General features: G+C 49.9%; 1 protein-coding gene across 5 annotated transcripts in view; it reads right to left on the bottom strand.

Moving 5' to 3' along the window:
- Positions 1 to 21,360, bottom strand: part of LARGE1 (LARGE xylosyl- and glucuronyltransferase 1) — a 376,695-nt gene that overhangs the window by 21,236 nt on the left and 334,099 nt on the right. For all 5 annotated transcript variants that reach the window (XM_021687613.1, XM_044915822.1, XM_044915825.1 and 2 more), the window contains 2 exons: positions 17,483 to 17,646; positions 7,501 to 7,779 (listed from right to left, as the gene is read on the bottom strand). In XM_021687613.1, the coding sequence (XP_021543288.1) occupies positions 7,501 to 7,779; positions 17,483 to 17,646 (443 nt within the window). The remainder of the gene's footprint in view (positions 1 to 7,500; positions 7,780 to 17,482; positions 17,647 to 21,360) is intronic.

Here is a 21,360-nt window from a genome sequence, read left to right as displayed (position 1 = left end):
CTGACTGGGGGTTGCGGGAGGGCAGTCAGTCCCCCTGAAGTCAGGAGGGCAGCTCTTGGGCAGGTGGCCAGGATTCAGGTCCCATCTGGGCACTCGCCATCTTGTGCTCTCAAACAAGTGACACCTTTGTGGATGTGGTGGGGTATGAGGATTAAATGGGTTATTTCATGCAGACGCCAAGACAGTTCTCCAGTGCATGGAATGAACTTCCAAATATGACCCGCGGTGATGGTCATGGCCATCATGGTGGTGGGGGAGATGGGCCCATCAGGCAATGGGATCAATAAAGAGGTTAAGCAAAGAACATCTCAGATAAGCCAGGATAAGCGACTTGCCCACGTGCCAAAGCCACACCTGAGGGCAGGCTACTTAGTCTAAACCACCTCGTCTCTAATAGGAGGTTAAATGACAAGACACATGCAAAGTGCTGGCTACAGTGCCTGGCACATAGTACGTGCTCAGTAAATGTGAAACGTCATCGAGATAGCAGAACTCAAATGATGAATTAACCCGAGGAAGTGCCACCTAGTCATGGCTCATGGAAGGCAGCCAGTTGGCTGTGCCTGGTGCTATCTCTACCTGGTCTTGTTCGAATTTCAGCAGCTGTGTGTGCCAGGGGACATCTGACGGGGGAGGGTGCTTAGCCATCATCCTGGAGGGAACAGAATAAAACTGAAGTCTGTCACTCCTGTACACTGTCAGAATACAGTCTCCATGCAGGGTGGTGTGTGTGTCCCCTAGAAAGCAAAGGCGACATTTGCGGAACAGAGCAGATGTTATAAGTTCCAGGCATTGAACAAAGATGAGGATTCTGCAGGATTAATGAAAGAGGTGGGGAGCCTGCTCAGTCTCATGGATATGGAATGCCCCAGCTAAAGGGAGCTGTTTCTACCGTCCACCTTCGATTCCTCTGCCATTCTGGAACATTCTTTGAAAATGCCAAGATGTATCATGCCTTTACACCTGTTAGTCCTTCAACCGCATCACCAACTGTCTGGGTCTTTTCAAGGTCATCCCTGTGCACGCGTACTGGGTCATCTGCTTGTGAGTCTGTGCCCCTGTATCTTTTCTATCCGGTTCTGTACTGATAACAAGAATGACAGTGACAACTATAGTTGAGGGGGGGCCCCTAGAACATAGACCCCCTGCTCACCGTGGTAGCCCCAGCCGTGCAAGGTCATGGAATGAAGCATGACTCACAGCACTGTGCCTGGTGCTGTCCAAATACTATTACATTTCATCTTCCCAGGACCTTAGGAGGGAAGAAGTAATGCGATCCCCATTTCACAAATGAAACAAAAGTTACAGGAAGTTAAGTACCTTTCTGAAGGTCAATGAAATGCTGAGTAAGGAGTGCTCAGCGTTGAAAGGCAGGTCTGAATGACTCCAGGGATGGCCCTGTCACAAGGCAGCACGCTGCCTGGCATTTAACAGGTGCTCACTACATATTTTTTTGAATCAATGAATGTAAGTATACAGCTTCTCAGTTTATAAGAAAAATGGCTGTGATGGTTATCTGGAGTGACCTGGCTATCCTGAAGTTGGCAGTTTGCAACGGGAGGGGCTGGGGTTGGGGGCCCGGCGAAGAAGTGCAGTTCTGAGTGTTGTGAGCAGGACAGAAAATTAACTCCTGTTGAATCCCTACTAGCCCCCTGCAGGAGGCTATTATTAGCCCCTTAACTGAGAAAACAGAGGACCGGAGAGACTAAGTAAGCCGACCCAAGTCACACACTTGGTAAGCTCGCCAGACCCAGGATTCAAGCGCAACTCTGCCACGCCCTGCTGAGTCCCACCTGACGTTTCTGAAATCGAGTGAAAGCCGCACATCTACAAGCCCGTTCTTTAGAATAAACCGGCAAAGGGGCGGGAGGGAGATTTTACTGGAACTCTGCAGCTGTGTCCACGCAAATAACTGATTTCATTATTTTCCAATTGATCCGTTTGTTTTTGCTGTAATATTCGCTGGTTGCTAAGCAACCGCTGAGGGAGCACTGATGCTGAACTGTTTGGGGAAAGCAAGTAGCCCCCCTCCCCAAAAAGGGTGCGATATGATTGTTTGGGAGGGGGGATCCAGTCAGAGGGCTGCCAATCAGCCTGCCTCGGCGTCCTGGGGTTTTGAGAGTGATCTGGCCCCTTCCAGAAGCGAGCAGGCTGTCTTAGAGGGAAGTCCACTTGCGCCCTCTGACGCCAACATTTAGCTTCGCTGGGGCCTCGGTTTGGCCACCTGTTGTAACAGGTACCTCACAGAGAAGTGTGGGACCGCGGCTGGCACAGGTTAAGGGCTCAAAAACCTGTAACTACCAGCATTTGCAATGTTACTAACATCTTAACAGAGTTTGGGTAGAGCATTTGGTTGGGCATTTTTGCCGAAGAGGTTAGTCTCTAAGAGGGTCCGCGGGCCTTATTGGGGTCCACAACTCTCAGGGCAAACCGTACCCGTAACCTCATCCCAAACTAATGATATGATTGGTCACGAAGCACATCCAGTTTTAGTGTTTGGGTCAGAAACACACTCATCCCACTCACTGGAAGAAAATTTTCCATAAGCCAATGGCAAGCCAATATGGTTATCTTCATATGAAAAGAACAGTACATGATTTTTTGGGGCTTCTGATAGAATCCTAGTCCTCACCTGTTCTCAAAATTCTGGTGCCTAGGAATTATCTAGGTCAGAGGTCACAAACCAGTGGCACAGGATGGGGGCGGGAGGTTCTATTCAGCCTGAAGACATATTTGGTCTGGGACTCCATAGTGTATTTTAAATAATTAGTTGTCAACATCAAATATCAAAACACAAAAATCCAAGTATCCAGCTCCTCTTGAAAAACACGAAGACTGGGGCACCTGGGTGGGCTCAGTTAGTTAAGCATCCGATCCTTCGTTTCAGCTCAGGTCGTGATCTCTGAGTCATGAGATCCAGCCCTGCTGTGGGCTCCATGCTCAGCAGGGAGTCTGCTTGTCCTTGTCCCTCTCCCTCAGCACCTCCTCCCCTCCCACCCCTGCTCACACACTCTCCCACCCTCTAAACTATATAAATAAAATCTTAAAAAAAAAATAGAGAGAGAAAAATATGAAGACCTTAGCCCTGCTGCCCACTCTCCCCAAAGCAATCATGCCACATCTGGAGTGGAGAGAAGCCAAGAGCCTAAGATGGGAGCCACGGTCTCTCTAGAGAATCTTACTCATCATTCTTGGCTCCTTTGGGCTAAGGTCCTGGCCCCTGCGGGCATCTGCCTTTATGACGCGTGATATAAGATCATTTCTTCACTTGACAATGAGGAAACAGGCTGAAAACAGAATTGCTGGAAGTCACACAGTTCACTACGGCACCAGGGTGAGCAGGACAGGAGTCCTGAGCCTCAGCAAGCGTCCTGTCCACCATAACGCTCAAAAGTCAATGCCATGATATCCTGCCCAGTCCAGGAAGGACTTGGGCACAGCAGAGCAGGAGGCGACCGGCATGAGAGACGGGCCACAGAGGCAGGACTTCTGAGTATAGGCTTTGCAAAGGAAGACTCGGGTGGCAGCACTTGGGAGATTCCCACCTTCCCTTTCAAAGTCCAGACACCTTGGCAGACAGTTCCTGACTTCAGCTGCCGAATCTCTCACTGGTCCGTCTGTCACCCCGCTGCTTCTGATCCCTGCATCGGGCCCTCCGTGCCTCTTGCCTGGATTAACACAATAGTCCCCTCACTTATCCCCCTTGCTCTGGCCCTGCTGATTCTGATCCTTCGCAAAGCCACTAGAATGATCTTCCCGAAACAAACATCTAATCTGCCCATTCTCCCAGTGATCTTCCACTGCTCTCCTCCTTCATGGAGCCCACACTCCTCAGCATGTTTTATAAGAAGTCCTGCGGGACCCACCCCAGCTTACATTTCTGGCCATATCGTCTCTTGTTGCTCTCCTCGTCAAGGCCCTGGCCACCTTGCACCTCTGGAATGGACGGCTCCTTCTGTCTGGAACATCGCCACCTCCACTGGCGGACTCCAACTCAGCCTCCGTTTGGATCTGTCTTCTTCAGGACGTCCCTTCCTCCCATCCCCAGACTAGGTGAATCCCACTGGGAGGGGACACCCCCATCACAGAACCTAAAGAATCTGCATCTTTAATTAACTGTCATTCCTGCTGGTCTGTAAGTGCTGGGATTCACAGGTCCTATGTCTGGTTCACAGATATGGCGGCACATAGTAGTAGGTACCTTATAAAAGTTTACCCACTAAATGAATGAAAAGATGAATGAATACTAAGGATGGAGCAGAAGAATGAAGAAAGTCACAATGTCCGGTCATTCTAGACAGGCAAGCCATGGCTTTTCCGGACTCAGTTTCCACATGTGTACTTTACAAAGAAGACTGGACAATACAGCTCAACACCCCAAGACCAAATAATCCCACTAAAAAATAGGCAAAAGACATGAACAGGTATTTCTCCAAAGATGACATCCAGATGGCCACAGACGCAAGAAAAGATGCTCATCAACACTCATTCATCATCAGGGAACAGCAGATCAAAGCCACAATGAGATATCACCATGCACCTGTCAGAATGGCTAAAATCAACAACACAAGAAACAACAGGTGTTGGCGAGGATGCTGAGAAAGGGGAACCCTTGTGCACTGTTAGGTAGGAATGCAAACTGGTGCAGCCACTCTGGAAGACAGTATGGAGGTTCCTCAGAAAGTTAAAAAGAGAGCTTCCCTACGATCCAGCAATCGCACTACTGGGTATTTACCCCCAAAATACAAAAATACTAATTCAAAGGGATACATGCACCCCAATGTTTGGAGCAGCATTATTTACAATAGCCAAGTTATGGAGGCAGCCCAAGTGTCCATCAAAAGATCAACGGATAAAGAAGTTGTGGTACATATATACAGTGGAATATTACTCAGCCATAAAAAGAATGAAATCTGGCCATTTGCAATGACATGGATGGAGCTAGAGAGTATCATGCTAAGAGAAGTCATTTAGTCAGTGAAAGACAAATACTGTACGATTTCACTCATATGGAATTTAAGAAACCAAACAAATGAGCAAAGTTAAAAATAAACAGACAGAGAGATATATCAAGAAACAGACTCTGAACTACGGAGAACAGACTGCTGGTTACCAGAGGGAAAGAGGGGGCGGGAAATGGATGGATGAAACAGGTGATAGGGATTAAGGAGTGCACCTGTGGTGATGAGCGCCAGGTGATGTGTGGAAAAGTTGAGTCACTATATTGTACCTGAACTAATATTACACTGTATGTTAACTATACGGGAATTACAATGAAAAACTTAATTAAAAAAAGAAGACTGGACAAGATCATTTCTTCTCACTCAGGGTAGGGTCTCTGGACTTCTGTAGGGCCTATGGAAGAGAGCAGCAACATTTTAGGAGTGATGTGCAATATTTCAAACTCCCCAAGGGGAACCACGCACCTTCCCGTAACAAGGGGCCAAAGGCCAACCAAGCCTCGGGTGACCTGGCATTAAGAACGTGTTAATTAGTAGGCAATGCTGGTTAGCTCCTACTGAGTAAGGTCAAGATGCTATTTGAGATGCTATTAGAGGTGACCGGCATGGGAGATTAATAGCATTTTTGATCAATACAACATAGGAACAGAACACAGAAACAATCTGTTACTGTGCGGTTTTTTAAAACATGAGGCCCATGAGATAAAATAATAAAAGAGTTTGGAGGTGGGGAGCAGACTACAGATCCTTAGGAGAGGGCCAGTTCACCTCCAACTCCTTGGAATGAAGGCCCCTCAGGTGCTCCTGCAGAAGAGCCCCTTAGCGGGGAGGACGGGGCTGCAGTCTAATCCTCAAGCCTCTCTTTTCTTGGTGGAGGGCGGCCCCCACCATCTGTTCCTTTGGGAAGCCCTCGCCCCCATCCCCGCCCCCAGACTCCCAGAGCTTGTGATGCTGCAGGCTGTGGGGGCTTCCGAATCTCCCGGAATCAGGCGCTGAAAGCACGGTCTGGCCACACGGGGGCGCCCTCAGCCCACACACGGGGATTCCAAGGCCCAGCGCAGAGCAGGACGACAGATCCGTGCTGGGAGCCCTGTGCGGGTATCAGGAGTTGGGGCAGCACAGCCCATGCTCTTTGGGAAGACACCTCCCATCCTCCCTGGTTGGGGGTCATGCCGCCCCAGTGCGGCGGACAAAGGCAGGAAAGGGCTCCTCCCGCTCACAGGGGAGGGACTGAAGTTAGGAAATCCTACAGAGACAGTAAGAGAAAGACTGAGACAGAGACAGACAGAGTGAGGGGAGGGCAAGAGAGCAGGAGAGAAAGAACTCTATTCTATTCCTGCCCTGTCTGGGGACAGTCAGTAACCCCAGAGTAGCCAGGCAAGTATGGAGCTGGGCGCCTGCCCACCTGGAGTCTGACAGACACTGGTTCCAATCTTGGAGCAAAGCCGGGTGGACGGGAGCAGGGGACTCTGCTTCTCCGAGCCTCGCTGTTGCCCACAATAAAAGGGGGGAACCCTGCCAGCCTTTTGGGCTTGATGTATGGATCCAGCAGGATAATTAGTAAGTGCAAACCATCTCTCCCAGTACCTGGACTCAGGCACGTACCACCCAGCAGCAGAGAGAATTCATGCCGACAAAAGCCAGAAATAAAGGATTAAAAAAAAAAAAAAAAGGCTTGACCAGTTACATCTTGATTTACATCTTGTGACTTTAGTTTAGCCGCACGGGGACTGTCGGGCTGTATGAATTCAGCAGTCCCTTTCCGTCCAGACTGGTTGTCATTCCATAACAAATGTCGCTCCCCACACAGCTCTCCAGCCTTCCATGGGCTGAGGGCCTTCTCCAGCCGCTGGACGGCTGCCCTGCCATGTGGGCAGAGCTGGGACGGGTCACTGGAGAGTCATAGAGGCAGCTGAGACGGCGACTCAGCCCACGGCTCTGCAGTCGGACTGGCTGACCCCGGCCTCCACGTGGGTCAGTGTGTAACCGTGGGCTCACAGCTCCCGATCTCAGCCCCACACACTCCCGTCTGAGAAATGAAGGTAATAATAGTGGCCGGCCCAGGGACCGCGGCGGGTGGGAATGAACTCCTACTCGTCAGGCACTCAGAACAGTGCTAGCCTTCACCATCACTTTGCTTTGTTTTACAGAATAGGAAGTGATCTTTCTAGAATGGTTAGATGAAGGTCATCTGATCCCAAACTGGAAGAGGGAGGACATGTTTCCCTAGCAGCTAGAGAGAGAGAGCATTAGACCGGGAGCCAAAGAGACATGTCTGAGACCACCTGCCACTTTTAACATTTCGGTATGCAAAGTGGGGTTCTGGCCTGTTCGTCAGGAAAACGAGGACACTAGATTGCCTAAATGGCCCTGCCAAACCCGGTGGGCAGCGCTCTATCTCTGGGTGGACGTGGGCGGGTGCAGTCCCCTTTTGGGTCCCAGCTGCCCCATCTTTAAGAGGGAAGACCTGGACGGGAGGATGCTCCCAGGGAGTGTTCTAGTCCCGGTGCCGCCCAAGCCGGTGTCCCCCGGGCCTCACCTGAGGTACTCATAGAGCCCATACATGGGCAGGAAGTCGATGTCAGACAGGAACATGTAGGGCGTGCCCACGTGCTTCATGGCCACGTTGCGTAGCAGGTTCACAGGGTAGAACTGGCCCTCCTTGTACACGATGTGGTAGGCCACGTTGTGGCGGCTCATGAGCACCTCGGAGCCCTGCGCGTAGCGGAGGAACTGCTGGGCTTCGGCGTCCGACAGGTAGAGGGCCAGGCTGATGGGTCCCTCCCAGTGCTTGCAGATGGCCTCGAGCATCTGGAGCCTGGAGGAGACAGGAAAGCTGAGCCCGCCGTGGGGACCTGGGCCACGCGCCACGCGGCCAGCCTCCTGGGGCCGGACGCCACCTCCACAGACACCTGGTCAGCCCGCTCCAAATCCAAGTCCCTGCTCTAACCTTCATCACTGTGTGATGGGGGCCAACCCCCAAAGCTCAGTTCCTTTCATCTCTAAAATCGGCATAAACACACTTACCTGGCTGTTTCTTGTCTTTATCTGCTTCCAGATGAAGGTGGGATACCGACAGAGTCGCATCCCACTGTAAGCGTTCTCTTCTCAGACTCCTTTTTCCATGGGGGGGGGATGGGGGACGGGACGGTTACATTAACTGATGTAAGGGTCCCCTTCCGGCTCACAATACCTATGCCTCTCCTCTCTCAGCAAAGATGTCTCGCAGCTGCCCTGTTCTGCTAAAGCAGGGACCAGCAGAGAAGATTTAGCCAAACCGAGGCCCTAAGTTACAAGGAGCATTAAAACACGAGTGATGACAACTATGATCACCAACTCATTAACTATGCACCAGACCCTTTCCAGAACTCCCCCAACAACCCTGTGCACGGCTGTAATTTCCCTCATTTCCCTGATGGAGAAACTGGGGATCCAGATGTCCGGTCAGCTTGGATCCTTGGACTTGGACCAGACCCGTCCAGACGGGTACCGGGACAGGGCCTTGGCGACAGTGAGAACAAACACACACTGGGCGTTTGGCAAGGGAACTGAAAAACACGTGAACGCGAGGGACAAAAGTGTGCCTGGCGTGATGCTGTCTTCATTTGTCAGAGCCCTTACTGCCCCAGGGTCCCGGCCAATTTTTCGAGGCTACAAGAAAGGCACAGTGCCAAGGATTAGGGGTGGGGTGGGGGGGGGAGAAGAAAGCCCAGAGAAAAAACCAAAAGGTGCTTCCAATGGAGAGGATTCTACAAAAATGTTTGAAGAGAAATCTATGAAGATTTTTTTTTCCCCCCAAAGGCATTAGAAGTGCCTGGCAGATCAGATCTATGGTTAAGAAACCGCAAAAGCCTATTTCAATTTTTTCCCTACCCAGCAAGAGGTACATAATCAGCGGTCTCCTGGTAGGAATGCCCACTTTATTTGGACAATTACCAGGAAATAGATTCCATGCATTTCCCTGCTTCTAAACAAAAGAAAATGGGCACACCTATCTTATGTCAATGGCTTTCTCGATGGACTTTCAGAGTTTCCTCTCTGTAATTCTGTGAATTGCTATTGCCAGGAGTTGCTTCCTCTTTCATGATGGAGGATTAAGATATTCATCAGGGTAAAATGCCCTCCATTTCTCATACTTTAGAACACTTACTAATCAAATTGCCCGGAGCCAGTTTTCTAAGAGGCTCTGCCTTCTCCACAAGGCCGACTTGCCCTGGGATCTGCGTTCGGCTTCTGCCGCAGGCCCGGGTCTCTGCTGGGCTCCGAGAACCTGGGGTTTTGAGTGATCCCATCCGCACCTCATTTTCGCTGTCTGTGAAATGGAGGGGACTGTGCATTCGGAAGGGACAGCTGTTCGTACAAATCCTTTGAGATCTGGGGAGTGAAGGGCAAGAGCGCTTTCTAACATGTGGATGTAAGAGCTCCCGTGTGGGAGGCACGCGTGTCTGGCGGGAAGAGAGGCCAGCTCCCATGGTGGAGCGCCCCCCCCCCCCCCCCCCCCCACTGCCTGGGATTTTGACTCTGTGTCTGAGTTTTCTGAGCAGGGAGCAAGAAAGAGAAGCAAGGGAAGCTGGCTCTTCTTCCAAGCTCTGCCAAGGGTTTAGCGTGAGAACAGGGACACAAGATCCTCAAGGTTCTCAGGTGCTGCTGATGTGGGAAACATCATATCTGCGTGGGCTTTACCGGAAATGGTGCCAGATGTTCCGTGGAACCTCCTCGAGGGAAGAGTCAAGGTGACCCAGCCACTCCTGCCCGTCTGCCACCAGCCCCCAGCTTTGCGACCTCTCTTCCCTCAAAACCAAGCTTCCTGCCGGGACCTGAACAACAGCGACAGACTGAGATGTATCATAATGATGACAACATATAAAATGTGATGGCGATAGAATAAATCTCTACCGTTTCTCTGCTACTTGGAGTGGGCCGGGTGCATTTCCACGGTTACTGCTTTCAGCATTCACACTGACTCTATAAAGTTGAGATTCTCATCACTGTTACAGGTAAGGAAGCTCGAGGAGGTGAAGTGACTTCTTTCGAGTCACGTAGTGACACAGCGGGGGAGCTGGATTGACACCCAGGTCTGTCTGACCCCAGTGCCCAGAACCCAGACTGGTGTTCCGTATGGCCTGCGGGGCAGGCTGGGATAAATGTCCCCAAGGATCTTCTCTCCACTGCCGTTTCCCCAGACACGAATGTGTTCTTCCCTTGGGGTCAGCTTCTGTGCTTTCTTTCCTCCTCCTCCTCAGTCTCTCTGGGGGTCTGCCCCAAAGACCTGCCGCTCTCTTGACCCTTCTCCTGGCTGTGTGTCCCCACACCTGCACCCTAAAGTTGTCCTGTGTGGCTCGCGTCCACACGGAGTTCTGTGCTGAGTCGGTCTTTGGTCTCTTACACCGGATGATAAAGTATGTAGCACAGCAAGGACCGGGGACAAGGGAGAGTGTTTCAAGAGACAAAGATTAATTCCCAAACGACAGAATTTTCCATTTGGAAAGAACTGTAGAGGTTTTCTTGGTCTGACCATGCCATCTTGATGATGAAAAAGCTCAGCCTCGGAGGGGAGCATGAAGAGCACTGGGTGAGTGAGTGGAGGGGCTAGTGAGCACTGGGACTCACTGTCCCAACTCTGGGTCCCATGCTCTTCTCCGTGTCCCCAGAGGGCCCACCATCACTTCACGCTGCCAAGAGGAGGGCAAAGGCTCAAGAAAGGCCAAAGAGATGTCGGGACGGTCTAGCTGGAAGCCAGGGCTACCCCTGGGAGCCCTACTGAGCCAGGAAGCCTCGTGCGCTCTGTCTAGGGGACAGGGGAGGCAGCCAAGTCAGAAACCTACAAGACTGGGTTGGAAGGAATTCTAGAAGGCCAGTTGGCCTCCGCTGGATTGGGGAGCTCCCTCCCTACAAGGCAGCTGATGAGAGCAAGGCGGGTTGCATGGGATGGAGGTGCAACGGTGGGCTCTCGGGTCAGCCAGAACTGGGGCTGAACTCTGAGCTGTGTCAGCATCCCTGAGCAAGAGCTGACAGTTCCTTTGGCTGAGATCGAGTGAAGAGATGACAGTTCTTTGGGCTTCCATTTCCACATGTGCATAGCGTGGACAGTAATACCTCCGTAGATCACAAAATGGCTACAAATCATTTCTCTCTCAATCTGCAGCCTCTGCGGATACTCCCCACACTGATTCTGGGATGGCCTTGTGACTTGCTCACACAGGACACAGGCAGAGGTGTTAAACAGTGCTCTGGCGGCGGGGTTTGCCCCTACTGACAAGCCCGCTTACCATGCTTCTGTGCAGGTGTATGTGCTGGGCCCTGGGACAAACGAGAAAGACAAAGTTCCTGAACTTCCGGAGCTTCTTTCTGGTGGAGGGAGAAGACACAGAACCAACCAAGATAGATTCCGAGGGGGTGAGGGCTAACGAGGCAAGCAGAACAGGGAACAGGATGGGGGAACCCTGAGGACTGGCCAGGGAAGGCCTGCCGGGGATGTGAATTTGAGACTTGGATAAGGAGAAGGACCCAGCCCTGAGGAAGTCTGGGCAAGAAGCTTTCCAAGGAGAGGGAGCAGCTCTTGGGGTAACTGAGGGTAGCGTGTTCAAGCAAGAAGAGGGGAAGATGGGCGAGTGAGGGGCAGGAGGACAGAAGATGCTGGGGAGCCGGCAGGTGACATGGGGCCAGGAAGGCCACGGCGGCAGCTGTAGTACTATCCTAAATGCCAACTAGAAATCATCGGAGAGTTTTAAAGATGCTGACCTGATAGACAGACGGTCCCCAGCTTATGATGGGTTGACTTAATAATTTTTCAACTTTACGATGGCGCGAAAGTGATATGCATTCAGTAGAAACCGTGCTTCGTGTTTTGAATTTACATTTTTTCCCCCAGGCTATCAATATGCAGTAGGGATGCTCTCTCTTGATGTTGGGCAGCCGTCGCCACGGCTCCCGGTTATCCCCGGGATCACAGGGTCAACAACTGATACACCGACAATCATTCTGCACCCAGACAAGCCATTCTGTTTCTCACTTTCCATACAGTATTCCATAAATTGCATGAGATAGTCAACATTTTATTATAAAATAGGCTTTGTGTTAAGATGATTTTGCCCAGCTGTAGGGCAATGTAAGTGTTCTGAGCACGTTTAAGGTTGGCGAGGCTAAGCCAGGACACTTGGTAGGGTAGGTGTATTAAATGTATTTTCGACTTACGGTATTTTCAGCTGGTGATGGGTTTATTGGGCTATAACCCCATCCACCATAAGTCAAGGAAGATCTGTCTATTTTTAGAAGATCACTCTGGCTGTTACATGGACAAGGGAGTTCCCTTTCACTTTCTAGAACAGTGCTTTTCAACCTGAAGCATGCTCAAGATCACTACAGCACTGATTCCTGGGCCCCACTCTAGAGGTGCCCGTCGGCTAGGTCTGGGTGGGACCAAGATTTTGTATTTCCAACGAGCTCCCGGGTGATCTAAAGCGTGGGCCCCTTTACCTCAGCTAACGTTCTCTTTCCTCCGCTCACAGAAAACAGAGAAGACCCATCTGCCACGTGATCCCCTGGAGCTGCACTTAGTACTTCGATAACTTTGTCAAAGGAACACAGAAGAGCAAGCGTCTCCTGGCCAGATGGCCAGGATGCTGTGACCCGGAGCCCTCCTGGCCAGCCCCCTCTGTCCCGAGACCGTTCTCACCTGCTGCTGGGATGGGAGGGCGGTCTCCTGCGTGCTGGAAGAGGAGCTGGCTCCACGGTTGTAGCGGGCAACGTTCATTCTTTCTCAACAGAATTCTAGAGGGACCCGGGCACAGGAGCCCACACACCAGCTCCCCTAATTCATTGTGGCATTCACGTAGGGCCTGCTTCTGACTCAAAGGTTTACAAACACACCTGAAATGTTTCTTCAATTAAAAATCAATCCAACAGGCACCAGTCAGCCTGCTGCATCATAATTGGATGTGCAGGATGGAGCAGAAGGAGGAATTCTCACCATCTCCATCAGCCTGTGGTACTGCTCTATGATTTTTTATTATGTTCTGCTAAGCCGCTTGCGTTAGGGTGTGGAAGTCCTCGGGCTCTCTGGGGTATTGTCAGGATGGCAATACTTGTCACAACGCGTTAGGGGCGAATCGTGCGCTTGCCATGCCGAGGGATGCGTGCGCTTTGAAGGGAAGGGCTCTGCGGTTAGCGTCTGCGGCAGACGTGAGAGGGGCCAGGGTTTTCTTTTAAGCGGGCTGGGAGGGAAGGTGCTGCCGGGGGTCCTGCCTCCAGCCGGCACTAGAAGGGAGGGGCTCTGTTTTGCCTGTATCCTTTTATTGATGGCGACTGTCTACAGAGGGATGGATTTGGGGTGTTAATAACTGAAAAACCTTTCTTTCTAATTGTCTGTGCATTCCAGATTGCGAATTCCATAGCTAGCACAGAGGTTAAAAAAAAAAAAAAACAACTATGAAGGAAAGGGAGTCTAATATTTGCTGTAGACCTACCACCCACTGGGCACTTTAGAGCCTCTTATTTTATAAAACCCAGACACCGATCTGTGACCTTGACGGTGTCATTGCCACTTCACAGATAAGTCGGATGATGCTCAAAAAGCCTGGGTAACTTGCCCAAATTCACACAGCTAGTAAGTGGTGCAGCTGGACTTTGAACCCAGATATTTCTCTTTTTGTTTTCCTGCATCACTTTACCTCTCCTAAATACCGACCATGTGCAGATGCTGTGGTCAGGGTTTTCAGATCTGTAAATATTCACTGAATGCAAATATATGCCAAAGGCTTTCGAACACAGTCTCTCCTTTAATCCTAATCAGGACCCTAGGAGGCAAATATGTATTAACTCTCTTTATAGAAGGAGAAAGATAACCAAAGGTGTTGATGACCTGCCCAAGATCACCATTGGAGGAGTAAAGGAGCCCGTGGGATTTGAACCCGGAGCTCTTTGTGAGTCTAGTGGCCTTTTGTGCGGGAGCACAAATAGGAAGACTTTGGTCAACGGTGCTATCAAATGATAGGGAGTCTCTGACTGTATGTTGGGGCTAAGTCCTGGCTATGCATGATCTCACCTGGTCATGACAACAACCTTGGCGGGGGGGGCTACTGTCATTGCCATTCCTGGGTTACAGATGAGGAAACCAAGGCTGGGAGAGCTGGTTTGTCCAAGGGTCAAAGCCAAGAAGTGGCAGAGCCACCAAGACCGCACAGGGCCTGACTTCAGGGACCAAATTATTCAAGGTCAGGCCACTTGATTCTGATTAGAAAGCATGTTGGATTTATCTCTTTCATTTTCTCCTGAGTTTGGAGGTACCCATTGGCTACTAATCTTGATTCAGCATATTTTGTTGATAAACGGAACGTATGAACAGGAGGCGTGAACGGGACCAAGAAAAACCAGGGATGCTCTATGAGGTGAGAACCTGGAATTATCTGGAACTCACTCACCTGGGCAGATGCAGTCTCTGAGCTTCAGGTGACCCATCTGAGGGGCCTGAAGGGCATTTGTGTTGCCTGAAGAACAGAAGACTAATCTCAGCCATCATTCAGCACGAATCTCAAGGATTGGATTTTATTTTCATTTGAAATGGCAGAGAGGATAAGAGAAGAGACATAGGAAGAGAGGTCTGCTAACGGCCCCGTCGCTCGCTCAAGTGCTGCCTGGTGGGGGAGTGTGTGCGCCCAAACTGAAGGCTGGGTGAGAAGCCAAAGGGACACAGAAGTTTAGGCGTGAGTCTGGGGCTCTGGTCTAGCTCAGTCCCTTATGGAGCCTCACTGATGGGTTTGAGCCGGCGGGAGGCCACCTGTCCTGGTTTCCCCTGTGCCCTCTGTAAACCCATCTGCTCCCCTCTTTCTCACCCACGCCTTAAGCTCTAACCACACTAGAGCCTGTGTGTTCCCAGCGGGCCTGGGGGCCTCTTTGTTCCCTGAATATGCTGCATGCTCCACCTTCTCTCCCTGTGTGCTTTCTACTGGCCGTCTACTCGCGCCCCCAACTCAATGCAGGCAACACCTCCCCTTGGACCCATTCCCTGTCTTTTCCTTTCTCCACCGCCCAGACGGGCTGGGGGATCCTCCCACAGAATCTCTCTAGAGTAAGAACCTGTTACCTGTCTGGGGCAGGCTGAATTCTAAGCTGCCCCCCCCCCCCCAAATCCTGCCCCGTGGCATACACACTTGTACAACCCCCACCCTTGAGTGTGAGCCGAACCCAGTAATGGGATGGAATGCCACTCCTGTGGGTTACGTGATGGAACAGCCTGCAGAGAGTCTCCTGCTGGCTTTGAAGAAGTAAGCTGCCATGCTGTCAGAGGGCAACATGGCTAAGACCTAAGGGTGGCCTCCTGCTGCTCAGAAGGACCCCAGCCAATGGCCAGCAAGGAAACGGGGACTTCAGTCCTAGAACCGAATTCTGCCAAAAGCTGAATGAGCTTAGCGGTGGACCCTGACTCCCATGAGATCACAGCCCCAGCCAACACCTTGATGGTAGTCCTGGGAGCTGAGCAGGGGACCCTGCTAGCACCCATCCAGACTCCAGACCCCCCAAACTGCAAGATACTAAATGTTATTTAAGCTGCTAAATCTGTAGCAATTTGTTCTACAACAGTAGATAACTAGTACACTGAGTCATGAAGATGCTATCTACTCCTTGAAAGCAAAAATAGGGTCTTCTTATAAATATCCCCAGCTTCACAAGAGCCTGGCACACCACAGTAATAGATGCTTACACAGTATTTGCTGAGCGGTCACGTGAATGTTGGAGATTCGGAACCTGAGGCCACAAGAAGGGAAAGACTTTGCTTGAGGTCACATAGCAGGTCAGGATGGAGCTGGTACGAGCAGCTCTGTGCTTTTCCCCTTTGTCCCCGCTCATCTTTACCTGCTACCTGTTATGTTCAGCAAGTTCTCTGTGTTTCCGCACAGAGGTCCTGAGGCCTATGAACCTCCAGGAAAACCCCAGCCAATGGAGCCATTGAATTTCACCAGTGAGCTTCCGCCAATGCACAGTGGGACTCTCAAAGTGAGGAATCTGCTTCTATCAGTTATGCTCTACATAACTCATTTCCGGATGTCTCTGGATGCAAGGTTCTACTCACTCCTCCCAACTCCCAGACCACTTTCTGTATGTGAACCTTTTCATGTCCGAGTGCTTGCTCCTTCACTGGTTTGCCCATGCTTTACTCCCTCCCCACTAATAACAAGCGGTATTTATTGAACACTTAACAAGTGTACCAGGTACTGCTCTCAGCACGCCACAGGCGTGAACTCATTTAATCCTGGAAACATCCCATGGAGTTGCAGCCATAGACTGGACAGGCATCTCCAAGGTGACTCAAAGACAGAATGAGCCACTCAGATTGCCTAACTGTGGGAGCTGAGGGGCAATGGAAGGAAGGAAATTGGGGATAGGGAGCCAGTGTGGGCCATGTGTAAATCGAAGAGAAAGCTCGTGGGCCGAGGTGGGAGGGAGACACACAGGACACCCAGTTTGGAAAAGTACAGCCTTGAGGGGGTGACCTCGGGGCTCTGAATCCACACACCCCTGGCAACGAGAGAGACGCTTTCAAAGACATAAATTGGATCATATAACTTTGTGTAAATGTGTTCAGTAACTTCTCACCACACTGAGAATAAAATCCAAAATGTTTTGGTGAGTTTCTAATGTTCTATAATCTTAATCTCACACCATATCCCTGCTTTGCCTCAGCCACTGCTCTTCTACCACGTTTTTGAATGTCTGAGCCCCCTCCCACCACAGGGCCTTTATGCTTGCTATTTTATCCACCTGGAAAAAAAATTTTTTTTTCTCAGCAACTCACATTCCTGACTCCTTTTCTCCTCCTTCAGGTCTCTGGAGGAATGTCCCCTCCTTAGATTTCCCCTGACCACATCCCAAGGAAGGTCCCTCTCTTGACATTGTTATTATCAATCTCAGTTCCTTCCAAAGAACTTATCACAATTATAATAATTTTACTCAACTATTTATTTTCTGTTCATACCGCTGTACTTATGTTCTTAACCCTGGCTGCACACCACAGGCGTAAAACAATGCAAGGTCTTCACCACACAAATATTCTTACTTAACTGGTCTGCAATGGAGCGAAGGTGCATTTGTTTTAAGAGCTCCCCAGGTGATTCAGTTTGGCCCCAGCCAAGGTTGACAATCAGTGCACTAGAGTGTCAGCCACATAAGGGCGGGGATCACATCAATACTTCCAGATAAAGGCTTGGTAGATGTTTGTTGCATCAATACACGAAGGAAAAGAAACAGCAATTGCTTTCCAGCAGTGATAGTGGTTCCAGAATATGTGTTTCCCTACAATACACCCCTTTTCCTTAAGGTAGTTTGAGTAGAGCTCTACTCTTTAGAATCAATTCTTTTATTCTCAAAACCACCACCCTCACCGGAAGACAAGAGCCCTTGGTTTTCAGTGCTGGAGAGGAGCGCGACCCAAGCCTAAGTCTGTCAGACCATCTCTCCCTTCTCCCTTTGACTGGGTGTAGAGCAGCAGGGTGGGGCTGTGGGGAGGTCAGGGCCCGTCTGCCTACCTGTCCATGGAGAGTTGAGCGACCAGGGTGACATCCGTGTTGTCCGAAACGGGCTCATACTCATAGTGCAAGAAGTACAGGTGGGTTCGGTGGACAGTGAACCGCTCTCGCCGGAACTCATAACACAGGTCATCCTCATCGAGCTCAGAGAGCTGCTTCTGGAGCTGAAATGTAGGAGAAGAGGGTATGGGACCAAGAAGGGAAGCCCCAAGGAGCCAGGAGCCTGCCCTTGCCTGAGATGGTTACTCATTGGATGTTGGTGATGGGTCAAACATGGGAGGACAGGATCACTGGTTTTAGTTTCCTCTGCATTTTAATTTTAAAAAGGCAATGATGAAGGGCAGTTGTCCTCACCATCTGAGAAACAAGCACCCTCTTAGCTGAGAATGATGGTGGTCACCACTGACAAATACATAAGCAACCACAAACTCCTTAAAAACAAACAAAAAATGCTTTGGTAGGTGACCTAGTACAATTCCAAATAACAGGGAAGAAAGTACCAAAATCCAAATGGGGCAGTGCCTTTGCATGAGCTTCTCTCCTGCCTAGAGCTACAGACTTCAATCTCTGTAGCAGGTATTGAAGAAAAAGACTAAACCAACCCATAAACAAAATTTAAAAATCTGTTCCTTTCATTTCATCCAAGTCTTGGCATCCACTCTTCTTTCTTGTTTCTAACTCTCGGGAAGTCCTGCTCCCTTAATCTGCTGGTAGAAGTTCTTTACATAGCTCTACTTGCCTTCCTACCCCAACCAGTGCAAGAGCTGGTTGACCTGCCAACAGTCCTGCCAACAGGACAATATCAACAAGCCAACAGGTTGACCTGCCAACAGCACAATATCCAGATCTGAGGATGTGCAGCTGCCAATCCACAACCATGTCATGCCAACCCCATCATATCCCTCCCAGGCAGGGGTGACTGGGCCTGCTTCACAGATGATTTGCGATGAAAAAGTAAAAGAACTTCAATAGGGATAGAAATCAGATCACTGAATGCGTGGGGGCAGAGTGGATAGATTGGGAAGAAGCAGGAGAGAACTTTTTTGGGGGATGGAAATGTTCTATGTCATGGTTACAGTCATGGTTACAAGGGTGTATACATTTGTGAGAAGTCAACAAACTACACACTTAGAATGGGTGGATTTATTATATGCAAACTATATTTCAAATGAATTTGCCAAAGGTCATATGGCTGGTTCTAATATTTTTTCTGTGACATCAGCCTAGTCCATTACACGATGGCAGATAGTTGAATGTAGATTATAGTTTACATGGCTAGAGCTACTAATCTAGCTGAATGTAACAGACCAGTTTTCCAAGAAGAATGTGTACATATATTTTAAATCTCCAAGCCAAGAGTGTAGTAAACAAGAATTATATTAACTCACTTCTGTATGACCCTGTCTCAGTTAAAACCATTGTCTTCATAGATATAGCTAGATTAAACTATAGCCTTATTTCTCAAGATATGTGTGACGGCACACGACTGCGTTAATCCCTTCCATTCTTCACCCCCTCCCACGTCTCTACTCTTTATCATGAGACTTGATGTGGCTAATAAAATGGTAAGGAAGCAACACTGCCCTAATAGTGAGACTAGGCCTCAAGAACTGCGTGTTTCTTTTTTTTTTTTTAAGATTTTATTTATTTATTTGACAGAGAGATAGAGAGAGAACACAAGTAGGCAGAGGGAGAGGGAGAAGCAGGCTCCCCGCAGAGCAGGGAGCCCGAAGCAGGACTCGATCCCAGGACCCTGGGATCATGACCTGAACCTGAGCCACCCAGGCGCCCAAACTGCGTGTTTCTTGAACCTCCAGCACTACCATGAGAAAATGCCTGGGCGGCCCGCTGGAGGATGAGACACACCTGGAGTAGAGCAGAAGCTCTACAATTGCCCCAGGTGTGGGAGCAAGCCCAGCCAAGCTCAGCTCAGCTGCCACGATAAACACTTCTCACTGTATTCCACTGAGGTTTTACAGGAGGTTGGGAGCCATAGATAACCGACAGGGGGTCACTGGCATTTTGTGCAGGGAGCTTTTGCATTATGCTACCTGTCCCATATATCCCCGAACAGTTAGCCTCCTGGGCCCCAGCCCACTAAATGCTTGTAGAGTTCTCCAGACAGCCTCGTACAACTCCAAATGCACCCACCTACTTCCAAATGCCACTTGGGGGATCAGTGGAGATTCAGTGATCGAGGAGATGTTCTCATCCATCATGAAGATTTTTAACTGTTAACAAGGATGCAATCAGGGAGACTCTTCCATTTTTGAAGTTTGATTTGAAGTCCTGGCCTATTTGAAGATTCATGTAAGCCCAGGACATGGGACTTCTCCTTCCGTCTAATATTCTAGGAGCCAAGGGACCCCTTCTGACCTGCAGGATTAAATCCAGGTCCTTGCTGACAATCATATCCTCTCTCTCTGACCCATCACCACCACCCCCAACCCCGTGTCCTCTGTATTTGCACCAGGGATCTCTCTGCTCCCCGAACCTGCCTTTCCCTCTTTCCCTCTGTGACTCTGTATATGTTCTTCCCTCTCTACTCTCCTCACCTGCTCTTCTCCACTAGGGGACCTTCTATTTACCTTTCAAGATTCAGCCTGGATGACACCTCGTCTGAGACCTCTGTTAGCCCTGCCAGGTAGAGCTGGTCCACTTCTCCGCGCCTCAAGAGCCCTCAATTCATAACTCCACTAAAGCACTTGTCAATTTGAACTGAAATTATTTAAGGGCAACTTTCCTGGTGACACAGTGACACTTTACCATTGGCCCTAGCACTGTGCCCACGGTATGACAGATGCTTAATATTCATGTGCTGCATGCATGAGAAATATCTGCTACACGAAGACTGTAATCATTAGAAGGCCTGTCTTTCTAATTTTCCCATCGTATCCTCTAATGTTATGCATAGAAGGTGATCATCCTTAAGCCCATTATCTGGTCCGATATTTGCAGTTCAAAGGTCTGTGAGGGCTGAAAATGTGTTGGACAGCAAACAAGCATGCACTTGGCTCTGTGCAAGGTGCTGGGTACGTGTTATCCCTTCCCTTGGAGCCCTCCAGTGAGGCATGTGCAGCCTCATTTGACAGCTGAAAAGCAGTTTCAAGATCTTGAGGTCACTCAGGGAGGTCAAACTGGGGCCTGTTGTCCTTCTACTACCGAGCTACCTCTCCAGGAAAGATGCTCATTCCGCCTTGCGTCAAGAAGCACACAAGCACCGTGGCTGAGGTGACGGGTTCTATCCCACTCCTGTCTGTACAGTCTTGGGCGAGTGGGTGAGGTACTTAACCCTTCTGAGCTTCAACTTCCTCAAGTGTAAAATGGGGAAGATAATAGGAACTACCCAGGGGGTTGTAGGAGGGTTCCAAGAGATTCTGCATGTGCAGAGTACAGTGTTTGGAATAAAGACACAGCAGACGTCATCTTTTACCATGGTGGTTATCAGAGTTCAGAAGGGGAGACACCTGGGTGGATGCTTTCTGTCCTCAGCCACCACCTGGAGGAGACAGTAGGGCGAGGGCAGGGAAAGCAGGAGTCTCGCTGAGCCTGGATAGCACTTCTGTCTCATGAGTGGTGGAGATATTCGCACACCTTCCTCCTTGAGGAACCCAAATATACCTAGAAACTATAATGTAGCCCCCCAGTGGGGAACTTAACCAACTCATACCCTCCTTCTCTCTCACCCACACTGCAAAAGAACACTCGCAATTATTCCCTTTTAGAGAATAAATATCTGCAAAGCTCTTTGCAAAAGCAGGGTTGTTTTTTTTGGGGGGGGGTTGATTTGTGTGGTGTTTTTAATGTGTTGACAGGAGTGCATGGCTTCAGTTCAGTGAAGACAGGAGTGGGAACATGTGAGGATGGGTATAGATGTG

Source organism: Neomonachus schauinslandi, chromosome 5, assembly GCF_002201575.2.
Source record: "Neomonachus schauinslandi chromosome 5, ASM220157v2, whole genome shotgun sequence".
NCBI lineage: Eukaryota > Metazoa > Chordata > Mammalia > Carnivora > Phocidae > Neomonachus > Neomonachus schauinslandi.
The sequence above is the reverse complement of the archived record's forward strand: the minus strand, read 5'-3'. Positions and strand labels throughout refer to the sequence as shown.